This window comes from Aulonocara sp. 'chitande type north' Nkhata Bay, linkage group LG7 (genome assembly GCF_057382095.1).
Source record: "Aulonocara sp. 'chitande type north' Nkhata Bay isolate Kocher_YH1m ecotype deep benthic linkage group LG7, A_spYH_male_GT1.1, whole genome shotgun sequence".
NCBI lineage: Eukaryota > Metazoa > Chordata > Actinopteri > Cichliformes > Cichlidae > Aulonocara > Aulonocara sp. 'chitande type north' Nkhata Bay.
This window is the reverse complement of record NC_141350.1, coordinates 6,548,435-6,568,089: the sequence shown is the minus strand read 5'-3', so window position 1 is coordinate 6,568,089 and position 19,655 is coordinate 6,548,435. Positions and strand designations below refer to the sequence as shown.

Genomic DNA, 19,655 nt, shown 5'->3' with positions numbered 1-19,655 from the left:
AGCCTATAGGGGTGTGCTATTCAAGGTAATTGTTGACAGATTAAAAACCCCATGGTGTAGAAGAGCTTTTAAGAAAGTATCCCTTGTCTGCACACAGCTATTTACCTAGCAAGTGACAAGATGCTTCTCTTCTTGTTGAAGCAGTTTTAATTCCCCATTAACACTAATCAACAGTTTTATGTTTGTGGGCTACGGGATTGGATTGCTGCAGTTCTCCTCGATTAATTTCTCAATTGCCCCCGTGGCCACAGAAATTTCAAACTTACAAAGTGAGCCAATGTAAGATAGAGGCTCTACAGTGGTTTAATGCTCTTATCTGAATGGCTCTGCATTAATTCCTCTGTATGATTAACAGCAGGTAGCTGTGTCGAAATTATCAAGAATTTAGTTTATGGGATAATGGTGTTCATCCAACTTCTTATACGTGCTGCAGCACAGACAGACCTGTGTGATTGTTCTGATTGGCTAGGCGTCAGCACACCATTTTATTCTGCTTCACCCACCTTTTCTGTCTCGCTTCGTGCACTCTCTACACAGGAGAAAGCATCCTTGGCAACACATGCATCATGCGGTCGGTTGCTTGCACGCACTCCTTGGTTGGAGTAGTAAGCAGCACACTTCCTGATGTATATTTAAAAAAATAATCGCATGCATAAACATGAGTTTGAACGGGTTCTACTTAAGGCGATACATCTGGTGGATGATGAGATGGATTTTATCCTCGCTGCTCCCGTTTTGTTCTGATGAATAAGCTGTGGTGCTCACAGAGGGTCATTTTAAACAGCCCCTAGCTCCCTATCCCCTGTACCATGATTCATTGCCTGTTATTGTGCCTTGTCTCTTGACTTCCTTTGCGAACTGATTAAGTCTTTGGAGCAGCATGAAGACACCACAGGGTGCTGCAATGTTTATTGGGGACAGACAGTCCCAGCGAACAGTATGAATAGACCAGTGACTCTGAAAGAGGCAGACTGTCATTGTTTATAGCAATTAGTCAGTCTTTTCACAGTTTGCATCATATTAGTCGGTTTTCTCTTTGGTCTACAAGTTTGTTTCACTCTCTTCCAGTGATCACCAGAGTTTAAATATGAATATTTAAAGACTTTTATCTCAAAATAAAATTTAATTAGAAAAAGGTTTGTGTGCTTAATTCATAACTGATTGGATAGAAGATTATGAATCCATTTCTTGGATTGGAGCCGTTTAAAAATTAAATAATTGTATAACAGTATTTTCTTACAGTTTTGCAGTCTGCTGCAGTCTAAATATTGTGATGGTACCAGTTATATTTCCTGGGGTAAAGAATCTTTTCAGCTCAATAAATCACGATGTAAACAAAGCCGAAATTTCTACAAGCATTGTTCGACAAGGGTTAGTGCACACATGCAGGCGGGGTCGCTATGTACGGATTTGTCATTAAACTGCCCGGGGAGTTTTAACAGCCTTGTAGATGATCTCCCATCTTAAGGAGGAATAACAGTGTTGTGGTTATTTTATTTGTGTCAAGGCAAGACTCTAACATCATGAATTTTTTTGTAGAGTATCATAATGTGTTACTGATTTCGATATGGCTACTAATGTTTTTCTCTGGGAACCCGTCTCGTTGTTGTTGTGCTTAAATCCTCAGTGAATTAGGAAATATAAAGCAAAATGGAATATTTTATGCCAAAATAAATGAAACCATCCAGACCCACCCAGCATGCCACCTATTTGCGTGTCATTATGTTAAAGTGACTCTCAAATAATACAATTGCAAAGTGTATTTATGCTTTTTCGAATATGAAATGCAGTGCATCAGTCAGTGGTTTAAAAACAGATGAATTTCCAGCTGTGACTCATCGATTCTGATATCCACCTCTAATGCCTGCACTGCATGTCACACCTTTGCTCAAACAGCAGCCTCTCGATTACTGTTCTCACACTCGGAGGTTTATAACAGACAAAAACCTTGTAATATTGTAGGTGTTTTGAATTACAAATAAAACGAAACTGCAGAAAGAACAATATTGGAGACATAAAAAGGTGGCCAAAAATATGCACATAAAATGAATTGTTAAACAGTAGATAAAGGTAAGTACTTTACTGACCTGTATAGCCTGATGTTGGGGTGCGTTGTTCTGAATTTTTAGAGCTCTCAGTGCAGAAAATAGTTAGCTTTTCTCCTCAGTCTACTTGGCCAAATTGGACAGATTTTGTCTGAAGGTCAGAATATAGAAAAATCATTTGTTGTCAAAAGAAGCAGATGCAGTCACACTTTGAAACTAATCAATGAAGGCATAGAAAGTGATAGAAGAGTGAGGGGAAAATGCAACTGTGCCTTTTAGCCGGTAGAATCTATATTTGCGCGCACACACACACACACACACACACACACACACACACACACACACACACACACACACACACACACACACATCATTTAGATATTACTGGGCATACCATCAGAGATGTTTTGGTTGTTTCCCCAGTTTGAATTTCCATCTTGTGCCATTGCCATCAGACCAGAGAGATCTGGGCATCTGATACTAGTATTTCCTTTCCCTTAGCAGTTGTTTCTTCTTCACTATATAGAGGTGTTTTTAGTTGTACTGCCTCTGCAGTTGCACTATGGTTTTTGGGAACTGCTCGTAGTTGAGCTGCAACTCCTCTGGGTGAGGGTCTCGAGGATCTGTTCTTGGGTCCTTGAATCCATCTTCACCTAGTAGAAGTCGGACATGCTTTGTAGTGCACAGTTCCAAACAAGCTGACTTCTTCGTCTTAATCTCATGCTCCCACCACATCCTCCTTTTTTTTCACCCTTACTCTGTATCCTATATATAAAGGTTTAGTGCTGCTATCTGGGCCAGCCTTTTCACTTCCACCAGAACACCATGTCTTACTCATGACCCAGTGCCTCCGAGCTGAATAAAGAATCCTGAATTTTTCAGGCTGTGTGCGAGGGAGCTTCATTTGTTGTTCAGAAGATTAAAAAAAACTGCTTAGGAAAGGCTGCAGATAATAGGGCCTGTAATGTTGGTATGTTCAGGGAAGAAACTTATTTTGTAAGCATGACTTGTTCAAACCAGCAAGCCTGCCTTTGATTTGATGCCAGGTCTCTCAAGGTGCAGCAATCACCTCTTTATTTGTTTTTGTTTTTTTAGTGCATGGATAATTTCTCTGTGACCTTTCAAGTGATCTTTCCTTTCCTCAGCATCAGGGATTTGAATTTCGCTGGCTTCACTGATTCATCCAGCCCAGGAGGTCTGCTCCTCAAGGCATTTTAGGATGCATCTGCTCCTAGATAGATGCCATTCTCACAAGCATTTATCTGGAAAAGAAATTCCTTAAAAAAAAGAATTAGTGTATTGAATTAAATTAAATTCAACTCCTAATTAGCCACATGCCAAAAATCAAGAAACATCAACGCATCTAGATTTAATCTTAAAGAATAAACCACATAAATTTCTGTCAGTGGTGCTTGCCTTAATCTTAAGTGATCATGTTCTAATTTTACACCTTCGAGACAAACTAAACATTTCATTACACAGCCAACAAAACAGTTTGTTGTTGTTCCTTAAGGATATTACAGAGGACAGTACAAAGGATATTACAAGAAATGTCTCAGATGTTAAGGATAGGGGAAAATAGCACCTGAATGGATTGCCGCCAGGACCTTAACAACTGTGTCAGGGCATTTAGAAATGCTCACACTTATTTTGTTCTGCTGATTGCGAAATTAATCCAGCAAATTTTAGGGGACTAAGATCAATAGACTTACTTAATTATGGGCATGCTTTTTCCCTACGCAAGCTTCTTTCTATTGTGTCCTTGTTCTTGGCAACATTCCTATGAGTGCTTGACTATGCAGATGTAATTTATATGGATACTGTTGTCCGTGTTCTTAAGCCCCTCGATACATCGCTGTTCTCTTAAATTTATTAAAGGAAACAGCTCTAACACCCTTCACTGTATCTTATTTGAATAGATGTGATGGCCATCAATGGAACATCTTATTTTTTTAATAGAAAAAGACATTTTTAATAAAGTATGGTATCATTTATTGACTTAGAAATATTGGATACTGCACTCAAAGAATGCATTATGTTGAATGTAGCACTTCGGATTTCCTTAGGTTAAACAGATTTTTTTTCACCTTGAAACAGTTTTAGCTTATCTTCAGGTACTCTTTTTTTTTTTCCTTAACATGTCTGCTGTGCTTATTATATTCCTTTTTTAAATGCACTGCCTTTTGAGCTTGTATTATAGCCTGCCAAAAGCTGTTGCCGTTTCGTGTGTAGTAAATAACCTGAAGAATGTGGACTAGTGGAACTTTAAAAGAAACGCTTTAAAATCTGTTATCCATACCTTTCACTCTTATTTATTACCACTTCCTTCCTCTTGTCTCAGCAGCACACATTTAAATCAAGATAATATCGCTTTTCTTCCATCACTCTGGCTCTCCTTTCTTTGTTCTCTGATATTTAGCGTTCCGAAGCTCGACCGAATGGTCTTCCTTCACCTTTCCGTGTCACTCCTTTTCCCTCCTCTGACTTGCCCTTACATTTCTCCTCATTAGAATACATTCATATCTCAAATTCTAGCTAACAGGATCATCACAGTGCAAAGTGCTGGGAAGATCACAGGGGTGCTTTTAATGAAAGGTGTGTGTGCATGGGCCATTTCTAAATTACTCATCCGTAGACAAGGTTGTCAGATGAAAGGAAAGAACATAAATCCACGGAGAGAAGATGGATGTTGATGACTTGATGGCAAAAGAGAGAGAAGGATGTAAGCCTCTCTAGGACTATTAGATCAAGCAATAGTGCGTAGATGGTAGATTACTCATAATACTCGAGTCTGTCTTTACTTTTTTACATTATACGTTGCCATTTACATTTTTTTCACCATCTTCCTTCGTTATTTCCTTAATGTTCTGCTCTCCTTTCGCTCGTCATCTCTTGTCAGAAATCTGTTTTTAGTGTTAAATCATCCTTCAGAAGCAGCGAATTTTACTTCATTAAATAGTAGCAGAGTGCACTGCTTGACTGGAGAGTAAGGGTAAGAGTCTGTCCTCATGGGCTCTATCAATAACCATTAAGGATCCTCTCTCATTAGACCAAACCTCATAGACCCCCAGGGCTTGAGGAATGGGCTCAGCCATCTTATGTGATGGGGTACGCTTAGATGGCATCACCACTGTTTGGAAATGCAAATTGCAATAGTTATTTCCCCCTCCGGATGATTGTCATGAGGACTATGTACATAGCCTTACTCTTGTTCAACCTCTTTGCTTAATCAAGGAGAACCTCACTCCCCTATCAGCGACCTGCAGTTTGCTTTTCAGCTCCTCCCTTTTCTGTCTCTCTATTTACACACACACACACACACACACACACACACACACACACACACACACACAGCATATCCAAGCTACTGCAGTATGATTATTCATATGGCAATGAGGCTGGCTCAAGCTGGCAAGGCTGCCACAGCAGGATGGGACTCTTTCCGGATGATGACTTAGGAGTCTCGCAGCTCCTCTGCCAAGAGCAGGGAATTCAAACTTAATCAGGGCAAGGACCCCTCCCTCCTCCATCTACTAGAGAGCTCCCTAGGCTATGGCCAAAACAAAAAAAAAAGATTAAAAGAGACAAAAGTCAAAGTATAGGGATCATCACATGCTTGCCCCCCCCCCTCTGTTTTTGTCACAGGGAGACAGAGGTTTTCTCTAGTGAGCGATGGAGTCACTCTGGTTCTACTGGTGAAACTTTTCTTTGTCACTCAGAGAGGAAACATTAGTAAGATTAGCTTTTTCCTACTCGATCAATCCTATCTAAACCCGTATCTCTTTCTCCCTCACACACACACACACACACACACGCACACACACACGCACACACACGCACACACACACACACACACAATGCTTATTGTCCATCCATCACCCAGAAGCATAGCCAGCACGTTACACTGAAGACCATGCCTGCTCTGTAGCAGCCCTCTCAACCTTCAGCTCTACTTTTATCCGCTGGCCATGGTCACATAAAGAGAAGGAGGCAATGATCAGTTGTGATCAATAAAACATCAACTGCATTAAGGCTTATGAATAAGTCATGGATGGAAAGAACTAAGTCGTCAGAAGACATGCACATATACAATCAGCTAAGTGATCTTTTACTTAGGCCAGGGAAGATGAACAGACAGAAAAAGAGAACAAATCAAAGCCTTTGAGTTATGGGGAACTTATCTCCCATCCACTGTATGTTGAAAGCTCTACTGTCTTTTTTTTTTTGTCCACTACATGTCCCATTCACAGCCTCACTCTCACTCAAGTAATGGCATTTTCCTCTGGGTGGAATAAATAAGTTATAACATCCATGTGTCCTAAAGCTTAGCAAAGACCATCTGAATATAAATAGTTCATTTGCCTCCGTAGTGTAGGCCTCACTTGTGCCTCTCTTTGTGTGTGTGTGAGGAGCAGGGTGACTGTTTTGGTTGACTGGAGATGCAAGATGAAATTGCCTTACACAAATAAGTCTGTCAACGTTTTACCCCAAACACCATCTCAGACAGGACAGAGCTTTGTGAGAGCTCAGGGCTCAGCTCAATATAGACTTTTGTGTGCTATGCAGATGACAATGAATGAACAGCCTGTGTGATGCAGTAGACAGCTTGAATCCTCAGTAAAGTTGGTCTAGTGGATAAAAGCACAAAAGGTAACTTTGCCAAGAATTTGAGTTTACGGAGCTGTGGAATAATTAATTATTTTGACGCTTAAGTGAGATTGTACAACTAAATAGAAACTTACCCTGTGCTATTTGTCTTGTTGACTCTAATATCATTACTTTTGGCAGTCAGTAAGTTGGCGCTGGATGCCAAGGTGTGTGTGTGTTTCTGCATGATTATTATAGCTTCTTGGTTTATAGTGTTGTTTTACAGTTTGACCAATAACTAAACTGGTGTGAACTCATTGAGATCTGGAAGGCTAATATGGTTCTAATTACAGGTCATACACATAGGGACTACCAGGTATTCTTGCATGTCATGGTGTTCTTTGATCAGCTTCCCTGTTTTGAGTTTCTATTGTGATGATCTGCTCCTCGAGGAGGTGCAGAAAGGGAGAGAAATCAGTTCTTTGTTTCTGCCAACAAAAGTGTGTCAGACAGGAATATTCAGGGAGCAGTGCTCTGAAAGGTTTTGCTTCCTGGTAACAAAAATTGGGATTTTTTTTTCCCCCTCAAAGATTGTGCTATAAATGACATGGACAACAAAGATGGAAGAAGAAAGGTGGCAAGGAAGCTTCAGGGAAGCAGAGATCGAAGGAAATGTATCTATAACAGAAAAATGAGGTAACATTCACAAAATAAGGTCTAGAATATATTTATTAGTTTGCTGCTTTTTTGTTCTTAGATGAAAAGTTTCAGTTTAAAAGTGTCAGGACGATGTAATATCTTACATCGTCCTGACACTTTTAAACTGGTTATTGTGTCTTGTCAAAACATCTTAGTGTTAATATCTTTAGTATTCACTGCGTCAGTGTTTCGGTGGTTAGTATGTAGTAGTAGAACTGAAAATAGCATTTGGGTCAATATCTTATTGAAATAGCTTATTTCAGTTTTCTGTGTTTTAAGATTGTGGCTGGGTGTTGTATAGAGTACTAACTGTAGCTACCCACAGGTAGAATACTACTACGTGATGTAATAGTCTTTCAATAATATATTAAATTAGTCAGTGAGATCCAAGCTCTGGGGAGACCAATCCATGACTGCTAGTGTTCCATTGTATGTTTTTCTATCCAGACATGCTTTTACTAAGCGTGTGTTTGGGGTCATTGTCACACTGAAAAATGAAACCCAAGATCTGATGGTACTTTTCTGTATAATAATTCCATCAACATTGTCAAGACATCCCTGGCTAAAATGCAGCCCCAAACCATGATATTCACACACATGGGGTTAGATACCAACTTGGAGTTAGTAGCTTGCCCATGGATATTTGTATTTGGCATACAGCCTGGAGCAGCCAGAGGTCGAACCACCAACTTTCAGTTTAGTAGACGACCTGCCCTCCGTCCTCCATCACTCCATAAAACATACTGCCACTGATTTTCAGTCCGTTCTTCTGTAGTTTGGCATACTTCATTCTTTTCTTTCTGGTTCTCTTCCTTAATAATGTCTTCTTGACAGCTACCCTTCTGCTGAGACCATCTCTGATGCGACTTTTTTAAACAGTAGATGGATCAGCTGAAGGGTCCTGAATGACTGACTTTTGGATACTGTTCATTTCCTGTAGATACCTTTTTTAGACCCGTCTCTTTTTTTTCTCCTCCACTTGTGAGTTTCCTAAAAAAAATTTAAGAACATCATGTCGAGATACAAGTTTTCTGCTAATAGCTCTTCGGGAATCATCTTGTTGGCTGTCAAACTGTGTTATTGTTGGTACTTTTTGTACATTGAACTAAAGAAATGGGAACATGTTATGTGTTGTTGTGACAGGCTGCTAGTGACACAGTGCCTAAAGGTACAATTTAATACCGATTCTTTGCTAAGCTTTCTGTAATGTATAGATTCATCGCTTGAGTTTAGTGCATAGATAAAAGGATTTCCACTGAAAATATTCAGGTATAAGCACTAGATTGGCTACTTTTTCAGTCATTTTCATTGTCTAATGATTGAATAAAGAATAACAAAGAATAGCTCAAGACTGTTGAACAGTCTGATTATAACAAATCTTTCCATCACATCTCCTATACATCAACTTACATACATTTCAAGACATCAGAGAGAATGTTTTATAAAATGACTTGTGTTGCACCCACATCACACTAATATGTTCTACAAACAACTGTTACTCGCATTATAACTGTTTTGATACTATGTGCAGAAGCTTTCCAATTATTAGTTCCTGCACCGAGTGCTTGTCTGGGAATATATTCATTTGTTTTATTAACTATCATTTGTAACCATTTGCGTGGAAGAGATTATTGATTAAAATGTACCTGTTGCTGTTTGCTCGTCATTAAACCTCCAAATGTAAAAACTGAAAGCAGCACTGTACCAATACAACATACTATTGAGAGTGATAAAGAAAAGGCATTAAAAGCCTGGCATTCATGTACATCTTTAAGTATGCAGGCAATCAAACCTCCATAATAGTTTATTTGTCCTTCTACTGTAGTTTGTGGCCTGCAAAGTAGAAAGTCAGAGGTTTATTTGAACTAAGCTCTTCTTTGCGTATTCATGCTTTGATAGATGAGTGTAAATTCACATATATAAATGCAAACTACCTCCCCAAGGTCATAGAAAGCGATTGCTTTGAATTGATGTATTTGAACGGCGAGATTAAATGGCATAGCCCTAAAGTGCACTGAATCTCTGTGAATTAAATAGCTTCCACATACTGTGAATAAATGTGTGTATGTGTGTGTGTTTAGAAAAAGATGCTGACATGTAGTCTTTTAAAAATGGATGTTGGCCTGTAGATTTAGATGGAAAATCATAATGAGAAAGATCGGGTGGGAGAGAAGTTACAGGAGAGTTGCTTATCTGGCATCACCAGTGCTCCGTCACCCTTTCGACATTGTCCAATTAGAGCATATGATTAGTGTAGACTGTCTCCAGTGAAATTGAATCTATCAGCCAGGCTCAAATTACAACAGGTCCCTGCAATTTAGCTATCACTTTGTCTCTGTCAGCTCAGAGCTGCTGATATAAAACCGACAGAATGGATGATTTCTACTTAAGGCGTAGCTTGATTGAAGCTGATTACATTTCACAAAAGGTTTATTATATTTCCATAACATGCGTGAGTGTTGAACTGTGTGGGTGGCACGGTGCTGTTTGTGTGACAGCTTTCAGATGTTTGCGGAAAAAGATAAAAGAGAGGAAAAGCTGGAAGACTGGATATGATATAACATGTGTGTTTTTCTGTCATCTAGGCTGCCTGAGCCACGAGCAGAGCCCATGAACCCACGGGACTTTGAAGACAATGATTCTGGACCATCAATGGACCACGCCCCCTGATACAAGAAGATCAGACTCTTATTACGTCCACCTGTCCTTCACTGTCTGCTTCAGCCAGCCATCAGCTCGCTTGAGCTGTCAGGCTGGCCCTCTCTCTGTCAGCCATCTCCCTGGGTCCTCGCCCTCCCCTTTCAGTGCCTGCTGGCAGTAAAGTGACCTTGAAGAAAGCTACTGTGACAAATATGGATAGCCACATCTTTTCTACTCAAACTTTTCTAATTCCTCACTAGCTACTAACTTTCTTTAATTGAAGCACGCAAGTTATGTGCAATCAATTACCATCAGGCTCAATTTTCACAGCCAGTCAGATCCTTGGCTTACTGGTGAGCCTGGCTGACTTAGACGGTAGCCTGGGTAGGCAGCCGAGCAAAGCATATGTTAAGCCCAAACTGATGTCAGCAATAGGAAATTCTTTGACACGGTGCACTTCACTCTTCATTTATTTGCAATATCATTTTGGCTCTGCTGTCTTGACAAACCCTCTGGACACTCTCGGATATAAAAAGGGAGCATTTCTCAGATGCCACAATGCCTTAGATTGTCAAGAGAATTTATTGTTCTGGGTGTTTTATGTTGATTGTATAAAAGGGGGGGGGAAAGGAAACTGTCATATGTGCTTTATATCATCCTGTTGCTTTCACCTTCTCTTTTCCCCACATCCTCTGCCCTACCCTGTCTCAGAAGGCTTGTAGATTTGTGCCACTTCCTCATGTGCTTGTCAGATTTATTATCAAAGGTGGGGGGACATTTTGACATCTATCGATCGGTGAATGTTGCTGACTCTTTGTTAGGTGAAAATTGAACCACATTTTGTGCAAAACAGCTCTCCAGCAGTTATCACCTTTTATGTACTGTAATGTAAAGGCTCATTACTCCTGGCCAATCTGCACCGAGTGACAGATTACATTCCAGACAAGTGTATGCACCTCCTACCTTGACCTGCTCATCCATACCTTTCATTTATGATGTACTGCCATGCGTCTGTGTGTATCAGCAGTTTGTTTTTAATGTGATTGATTCTGTTGCCTTAAATCCACAATTGAAAGCTGTGTCACCCATAATATGTGGGACAAGTTTGACAACAACATGACTTCACCACTGTAGCACTACACTAAGATGCACTGAGCGTATACCTTCCCAAGGGAAATGTTGGTTTGTCAACAGTCTATTTAAAAAACTGAAAGCGCTTTTTTTTCTTTTTCCTAGTATAACAGCACACAGGAGTCTGGCTATCTGATGTTTTCACTTGTTTTTATTTGTCTATTTTTGTCTTAAATCTATAAATAAACTGCTTGTTTCTTAGATTGGATGCAGATAATGACATTCATATCTCCACTTTAAGAGCAATTGTTTTTATCTCTTGCAAAACTCTAGAAACATATGAAGATCATCAGTCAACCAAGTCACCATTATCAGAAAACCTTACAGGCATGTGAGACTTTTCCTTTTTCTGATAGATAGAGACAGGAAACAAGATGAAATGCCCTAAAGAGGGAAATCGGGAAGTGGAGAATCTTTTTCCATTAAAATTCAAAGAAGCAACACATTCAGAAAGTGCTGGGAATGGGAGGTTTGGAAACAAGAGGGGATGATGGAGCAGGAGAGCTCTTTAGGGTCTCTGCTTCTCCACAAATGCATTTAAATGCACACTAGCTTCATGCCTATAGTCTCAGATGAGCTAGAACCCACTTTGATCAACTCCTAACCTGAATCTGAAAGGCTTTGTCTCTCCGTCACTCGTGTTCCTTTCTCACATTACTTTTCAGACACACCGTGTGACGCATTTCACTTCACACCCAGTTTCTCCCTGAGCTGCTTCATCAAGCCAAGAATGCTTTCTTAGAGCATAATTGAAATATTGACTCAAACAAAACACTGAGACATTGACTCTGACAAACTCATTTAGCCTCTGGTTGCTATCTAGATGATAACATCTAGTTTGGTATTCTCTAATTGGTTTAACTTTTGATCTTCCAACATTTACTAAGCCATTGCCTCCTGTCAAAGCCCCAGAGCACTTAAACCCCTTTAGAGATTCTCTTTTGTTGTGAGCGTTTTAGTGTCTGCGGCTAAATTGATTTAAGTTAGTTAGGCGTGGGCATAGTCAGATACAAGCTCCTGTGTTATCAAATGGAGGCTGGTTTTATTATCCCTTCATGTGCGTTGCTTATGTCATGGAGCAATAATGACAAACCTGAGAAGGGAGGGGAGGGGGACAATGTGCCCGTTGTCAGGGGAGAAAATGCAGAGGAAACGATTGTCGGATCTCATTTAGCTGGGAGACCACGAGGTTTCTTTTTTTCCACACCCAATTACACCTGCTCTTCCTCGTACACTTCACCGAGCATGATCACACAAATAAACAGAAGCTCAGTCTTAAGACCTCCACTTTTCTTATGGGGCAAGAAGAAAAAAAGCTGTTTGTGTATTTGTATTGACATGAATTAATTGCTTCATGGGTTGTGAGATTGAATTAGCTACGTGACAGGCTTGCTAGTGGTGGGGATGAAGCTTTGATTGCCGCCATTAATGGAGCCTGTTTCTCTGCCGTCATTTTAAAAGGCAGTCAGAGTCTGTGGGTTTCCCAGTAATGGAGCAACTCCGCCACTCACCAACCCACCAAAACATGCCCTAATGATTCTGTTTATTAGCGTGCAATAGCGGCAAGAGAAATAGGAAATTTCTCTAATAAGAGGCTCCACACTGCGCTGAAATGTATCTTGCACGTGCACACTGTGTGTTTATTTATGTGTGTGCTTTTTTAAGTATTTGTTAGGATGTGCGTTTGCAGAGACCCACACCTCCACCCTCGCCCAGTTGGCATGTATCTTTGAGTAGAATGTATTGCTTCTCTCACAGTAAATGCACTCTCTTATTCATCTTTTCCTCTGGTCTCTTCAGACACACACATGCACACACATGCGCACCTGCACAAATACAAACAAGCAAACAGGCATCGGTCTGAGGTTGCTAGTTGAGATTTATTTATTTTACATTTTCATCAGTTGGCTTTCGGTTTAAGCACTCTCGCTACAACCAGATATGACTGCTATAACACCTGACGTGGTGGTGAAAATCAAAGCTAGTGTCACCTTGAAAGCCAATATTTTCATCACCTGTGTCGACTTATAAGGGTTTTCAATCTGCACCCTACAGAGAGGGAGATGAAGAGCAGTGGAAAAATTTGATTAGGTTATTAGGGTTTTTTTTTTTTTCCACTTTGACAGTTGAAGTTTTCAGGACATTTTTAATTCTGTAGCAAAAATTGCAAATTGTTTTGCACATTTAGGCAAATGGGTAAGCATAATTGTCTACAATCTGAGTAATTAGCCTATTATTTCTGTCTTTGATTAAACTATATTTCTTCTTTGTTGAATAGATTTTTTATATCACCAAAGTATGCTCATATTCACACATATAAAAGCCAATTTAGGTGTGAAAATCCACAAAACTCGCAAGCGCACATCATAAAAGTTGTGTGAACATATTTATAAGACTTAAATGTACTTTGTTACCATGGAGGAGCCTGTTTCACCATCCATAAAAGAGGCAAAGGATGTGTGGCAATGCAGCAAGAGAACCACAACAGAGCAGAAGATGCAGAAGAGTGCAGCTAATGGTTAAGTCGATGAGAATCAGTGGCCAGACAGATAAGGATGTGTACTGATTCCAAACACCGGTTTGCTACTGTGGTATCTACACATAGTATTCTACAATCTCAATATGAATTAAAGAGTGGACTTTCACATTAAGATATCTTTACTAATCCCACAGAAGGACTATTTGTTTGCAGCTTACCCAAACAACCTATTATGTTTGTTCTACACTGGGGTTCAAGTTAGCAGCAACCTGAGAGCAACTTCCTGAACTCAGATGGCAAAACGTGGTCAGGAATGTTAAGGATGTATTTTGCCTCCTTTATCCTAACCATCCTAAGCATGTTTTATCATCCGAGTTCAGACGGTTGCTCTCAAGAGTACTATAAGAGTACTACGGTGCTTTGCTACTGGAAACTGAATTTCCCGGAGGAACACCCCTGAGGGATTAATAAAGTTTCATCTAATCTAATCTAATCTCTACTTTATCAGCTAATGCTACAATAGTTAGCTTGGGTAGAAAGCTAACTATTCATAAACTGTATCAGTACAACACATGGGCAGGTTAATCAATGCTAATAAAAATTACAGCATTACACTCACCAAAATTGAAGCACATATGTCTCAGATGGTCTGTGCTACAAAGCAAGACCAATTTTTTGTCAGATAATCAATTAAAAATGCTCCAAAGGGCACTGACTGCAAACACACACAAAAAGTATGTTTGGGTCAAAGTGGTGGATGAGGCCTAACAGACCTAAACGTGCTGTTTATCTAGGCTGGTGAGTTATTAAAAAACCTCTCAGTCAGAGTCGTTATAAAGGGGAAACTATCCATGGAGGTAAATATGCTATAAAGCAGGACTTTGTGGGGACAGACGCCTGTTTGGAGCCATCCTCAGTTGGTACCTAGAGGAACTACAGTTTTTGCCTCTTGCCTCTTTAACACTTTTCAGCTGTAAAAGTTGCGCCTTGGTTTCCACACTACATCTCTAGATGGATAGATTGCATAGACATAGACACTCCACAATTTTTGTTGTTTGCATTGCTGTGTGAGTTTTTATTTTTACTTTCATTTACAGAATTGGCTTCAATAGTGTGTCTGTTGCAGTAAAAGTATGGTTCCTTCACATAGCATTTTATGAATGATCTGTTTACAAAGTAGACATTATGTCCTCTTTAAATCAGATTCTGAAATATATACATTTAATAATTTTCTGATATATTTGGTGTCATTGAGAGCACTGGACAAAACTAAGACTGTGAGGAAAGTAGAAGATGAGGAACACACTTCTAGAGTCTATTGTCTTTCTGATAAAACACATTTTGGCCTCCTCGTTTTGCACCATTGCTTTTCAGACTCTGGGGCACAGAGCAAGTGCAAATTGGTGCAAACAACCATGCGAAAATCATTAAGAGTAACTAAGGCAAATTAATATTGAAATGCTATAGTGTTGACCTTCTATGAATTTTGTAAATGATTTTAGTGTTTGATAAAATTGTGTGGTGGAGTCATGCCAGAAAATGTTTGCAAATCACTGGTTTACACAAATGATCTTTTTTATTGTGGTGGGAATGAATCGATTAAAAAAAACAGTTTAAAACAGCTTTAAAGGTTATTTATGACCTTTGTCTGCATTGGTTGTTAGTATTTTATGTCACAACCTGCACCTAATACCTCTAACTTGTCTCTGCTTCATATAAAGTGCCTCTGGGAAATAGTAACAGGGAATTAATCAATCTTTTCACATTCATTGGGGGTTTTTGGGGCTCATATGAGATCCAACTGGAGCGAGAAGGTGATGCAGATCGTGGACCATCCCAGACTGACTGACAGCAGGCATCTGTCACAGGTGGCAGGTACAGACAGCTGTCTGGAAAACCTAGCTCATGAACAATGACTGGGTGGAGACGAGACAGGCCAGAGAATCCATCTCTCCTTTCGACGGTCTCCATCACTCTTTCATCCCAGATTCAGCTAAGACACCTTTAGGGCCCTCAGTCTCCCACCTTTATGCAATATTTTCCTGTCAAAGTTTCCTACCTGGAAGAGTAAATGAATGAAAGAGTAGAAAAGGTTTATACCCAGGTATGTAATAAGGAATGAAAGTTTCAAATTAGGAAGGCAATTAGGAGTCATAAAACTGGTGGCTGGTGGCTTGCAAGGTAACAGAAATGATGATTGTGATGGGCTGGTTTCCTCTGGCGGATAAAGGAATGTGCCCATGAATAAAATGACATTTCACCTAGATAACACCTACTGCCTTTCCTTCTGGGGGCTGTAACACATTTTAGTCTCTCTGCCACAGCTGTGATGAATCATTTTCACAACAAGCATGAATGCAGAATGCAAAGGAGATAGAAGCGTAATATTACATTTTTGCAGGCTCACTCCACAAAGCCTCTCCCTGAAGTTACATAAAAGCGAAAACAATACATACAGGGAGTGCAGAATTATTAGGCAAGTTGTATTTTTGAGGAATAATTTTATTATTGAACAACAACCATGTTCTCAATGAACCCAAAAAACTCATTAATATCAAAGCTGAATGTTTTTGGAAGTAGTTTTTAGTTTGTTTTTAGTTTGAGCTATTTTAGGGGGATATCTGTGTGTGCAGGTGACTATTACTGTGCATAATTATTAGGCAACTTAACAAAAAACAAATATATACCCATTTCAATTATTTATTTTTACCAGTGACACCAATATAACATCTCCACATTCACAAATATACATTTCTGACATTCAAAAACAAAACAAAAACAAATCAGCGACCAATATAGCCACCTTTCTTTGCAAGGACACTCAAAAGCCTGCCATCCATGGATTCTGTCAGTGTTTTGATCTGTTCACCATCAACATTGCGTGCAGCAGCAACCACAGCCTCCCAGACACTGTTCAGAGAGGTGTACTGTTTTCCCTCCTTGTAAATCTCACATTTGATGATGGACCACAGGTTCTCAATGGGGTTCAGATCAGGTGAACAAGGTGGCCATGTCATTAGTTTTTCTTCTTTTATACCCTTTCTTGCCAGCCATGCTGTGGAGTACTTGGACGTGTGTGATGGAGCATTGTCCTGCATGAAAATCATGTTTTTCTTGAAGGATGCAGACTTCTTCCTGTACCACTGCTTGAAGAAGGTGTCTTCCAGAAACTGGCAGTAGGACTGGGAGTTGAGCTTGACTCCATCCTCAACCCGAAAAGGCCCCACAAGCTCATCTTTGATGATACCAGCCCAAACCAGTACTCCACCTCCACCTTGCTGGCGTCTGAGTCGGACTGGAGCTCTCTGCCCTTTACCAATCCAGCCACGGGCCCATCCATCTGGCCCATCAAGACTCACTCTCATTTCATCAGTCCATAAAACCTTAGAAAAACCAGTCTTGAGATATTTCTTGGCCCAGTCTTGACGTTTCAGCTTGTGTGTCTTGTTCAGTGGTGGTCGTCTTTCAGCCTTTCTTACCTTGGCCATGTCTCTGAGTATTGCACACCTTGTGCTTTTGGGCACTCCAGTGATGTTGCAGCTCTGAAATATGGCCAAACTGGTGGCAAGTGGCATCTTGGCAGCTGCACGCTTGACTTTTCTCAGTTCATGGGCAGTTATTTTGCGCCTTGGTCTTTCCACACGCTTCTTGCGACCCTGTTGACTATTTTGAATGAAACGCTTGATTGTTCGATAATCACGCTTCAGAAGCTTTGCAATTTTGAGACTGCTGCATCCCTCTGCAAGATATCTCACTATTCTTGACTTTTCTGAGCCTGTCAAGTCCTTCTTTTGACCCATTTTGCCAAAGGAAAGGGAGTTGCCTAATAATTATGCACACCTGACATAGGGTGTTGATGTCATTAGACCACACCCCTTCTCATTACAGGGATGCACATCACCTAATATGCTTAATTGGTAGTAGGCTTTCAAGCCTATACAGCTTGGAGTAAGACAACATGCATGAAGAGGAGGATGTGGACAAAATACTCATTTGCCTAATAATTCTGCACTCCCTGTATACACGCTGTAATATGAAAACATAGAACAAGCATATCTACATATGCAAGACTTCTAGAAATTACAAAAACCTTTGCAGCAGCTACAAGTCTAGTCTAACCCATATTAAATGTTCACTAAAACCTGGCAACCAAACCTGATGCGTCCTTTCTCGTTCCTCTCATCATTCATGCTGTGTACACAGTCTGTCCCTCTCTGGTTGCCCAGACTCCTCCGGAGCTTGTTAATTGCGTTGGTGACACAGGTCTGTGTGTGAAGCAGCAGTAGTAATTGCTCCAGCCTGGCCTGAGGGGAAGGAAGGGTGCGGCCATCTGGCCTCCAGGTCTGCCTTGAGGCTAGGAGATTAGATACACGCCTCCATGTTTGATGAGATGGATGGTGTTAGCAGTTTTATCAGGGACAGTGTCTACCATAAAACCTGAACCGCTGTCCTCCTGTGGGTTTGTTGGACGATACAGAATGGAGTATGCTGGAGCAGCTGAAGTGATGTGCTAACGCGTCAACAGATGGTTCGCAAAAACTGATCAATGATTTAAAGTCATCAGCACCCTTTAATATCCCAGCAGTAGAGGGGAAATAATGTTCAAATCTTATATTACTGGAAATTAATTACATTAGACTTTGTAGATCAAATCTGACCATTTTTTATCAAACAGAAGTTACTGTATGTATAAGACAATACAAGAATTTGAGTCCATTAGACCTCTACTGTGGTTTTGGGATTGTTATATTCCGATCATGAAATGCCACTTTGAATTCTCTAAGCTTTATTTAATGACAAAGTACAAGAGCTAATCATCTTTATATTGAAATATGCTTAACTGGAGATCATTTATCTGAATTTCAGGAGTGGAACTACACCTCACACACACCCTTTCTGGTTCTAAACTATATATGCCTCACTCCACTATGGACTGTTTATTCAAATTTTTGTACTCTTTCCAACCCTTTTGTTCAGTTTTCTCCTCTCTTATTAGTACATAGGAAACTGCCTGGCCTGGGAGCCACCTCCACTCCTCATTGAGTCCTTCCCTAAACTGCAGTCTCAGGTTTCGAGCTATTTTATTCCATTCTATTATAATTACATACAAAATGAAGCTTTTCTGCAATTAATTAATTCGTTCGACAGCACCTGTTTTGCTTTAACTGAGGAATGTTAGTTGCTTATCAAGTATGTATACGTTTTTGTGATTCACATAAAGCAAGGATGTCTATTTTTGGGCCTCTGAGCCGCAAATGCAGCCACAAATCACAATTCCGGGGTTCGTTGGGCACTTGCAGAGAATTGTGACTCACCACATTTGGCTGCATGCAACAAGGTGTGATCTGAAGAAGAGCAGCATCCCTGGAAGTGGTGCAGAAGACGTTCAAAAGGAGAACTTTGTTGAGAATCATTAAATCAGGTAAGCCTTTTCCCTTTTTTAATGGCCAGAGTAATAAAATGGATTCGGATTGTTCCTGTTTTACTGGGCTGGGCGCTTGTTGTCCATTTTCCAGCTGCTCCGGCTACAAAACAACCCAAAAAAAGGAAGGCATTTTCACCATGTGATACGTTTTCATTTAGTTAATGCAAGACTGGATCAGCCTGAACATTTTTCTGTTCTGCTGTGACTGGTTGTTTGAATGTCAGCCAACCGATGACTGTCAGGGAATTTAAAAAGGTCACGCAGCAGCTGGGTCACATGTGATCCTGGCTACAGAATTTCTAAATAGGAATGTAAATGCGCTCTGATTTGGCTAAGTCGCTCGTTTAATGTTGTTTTTATTTCCTCATTAATTTTAATTGCATTGCTGAGAGATGGCCTAAATAAAGTTTAAATAATGCTTCTAACTTAAGATCTCACAGGGGTCAAACATAAGGCCCGGGGGCCAGAATTTGCCTGCCAGAGACTCCAATCTGGCTCACTGCACAACTTTACAAAATGTGGAAGGATTGCATAAATATTTGGATTTGGGTTTTTTTCATAACTTTTACAGCGTCTGTGATTTATTACAACCTCCCCCATTGCCATTAGCTACAAGTAAATAAGAAATAGAACAAATAAATCACAGAAA

At 40.1% G+C, this 19,655-nt stretch overlaps 1 protein-coding gene across 2 annotated transcripts in view; it reads left to right on the top strand.

Moving 5' to 3' along the window:
• trim44 (tripartite motif containing 44) overlaps positions 1 to 11,303 on the top strand; it is a 42,823-nt gene extending 31,520 nt beyond the window's left edge. For both annotated transcript variants that reach the window (XM_086298215.1, XM_086298214.1), the window contains exon 6: positions 9,917 to 11,303. In XM_086298215.1, coding sequence (XP_086154341.1) covers positions 9,917 to 10,001 — 85 coding nt within the window. In that variant the 3' untranslated portion in view covers positions 10,002 to 11,303. The remainder of the gene's footprint in view (positions 1 to 9,916) is intronic.
• Positions 11,304 to 19,655: the final 8,352 nt, after the last annotated feature.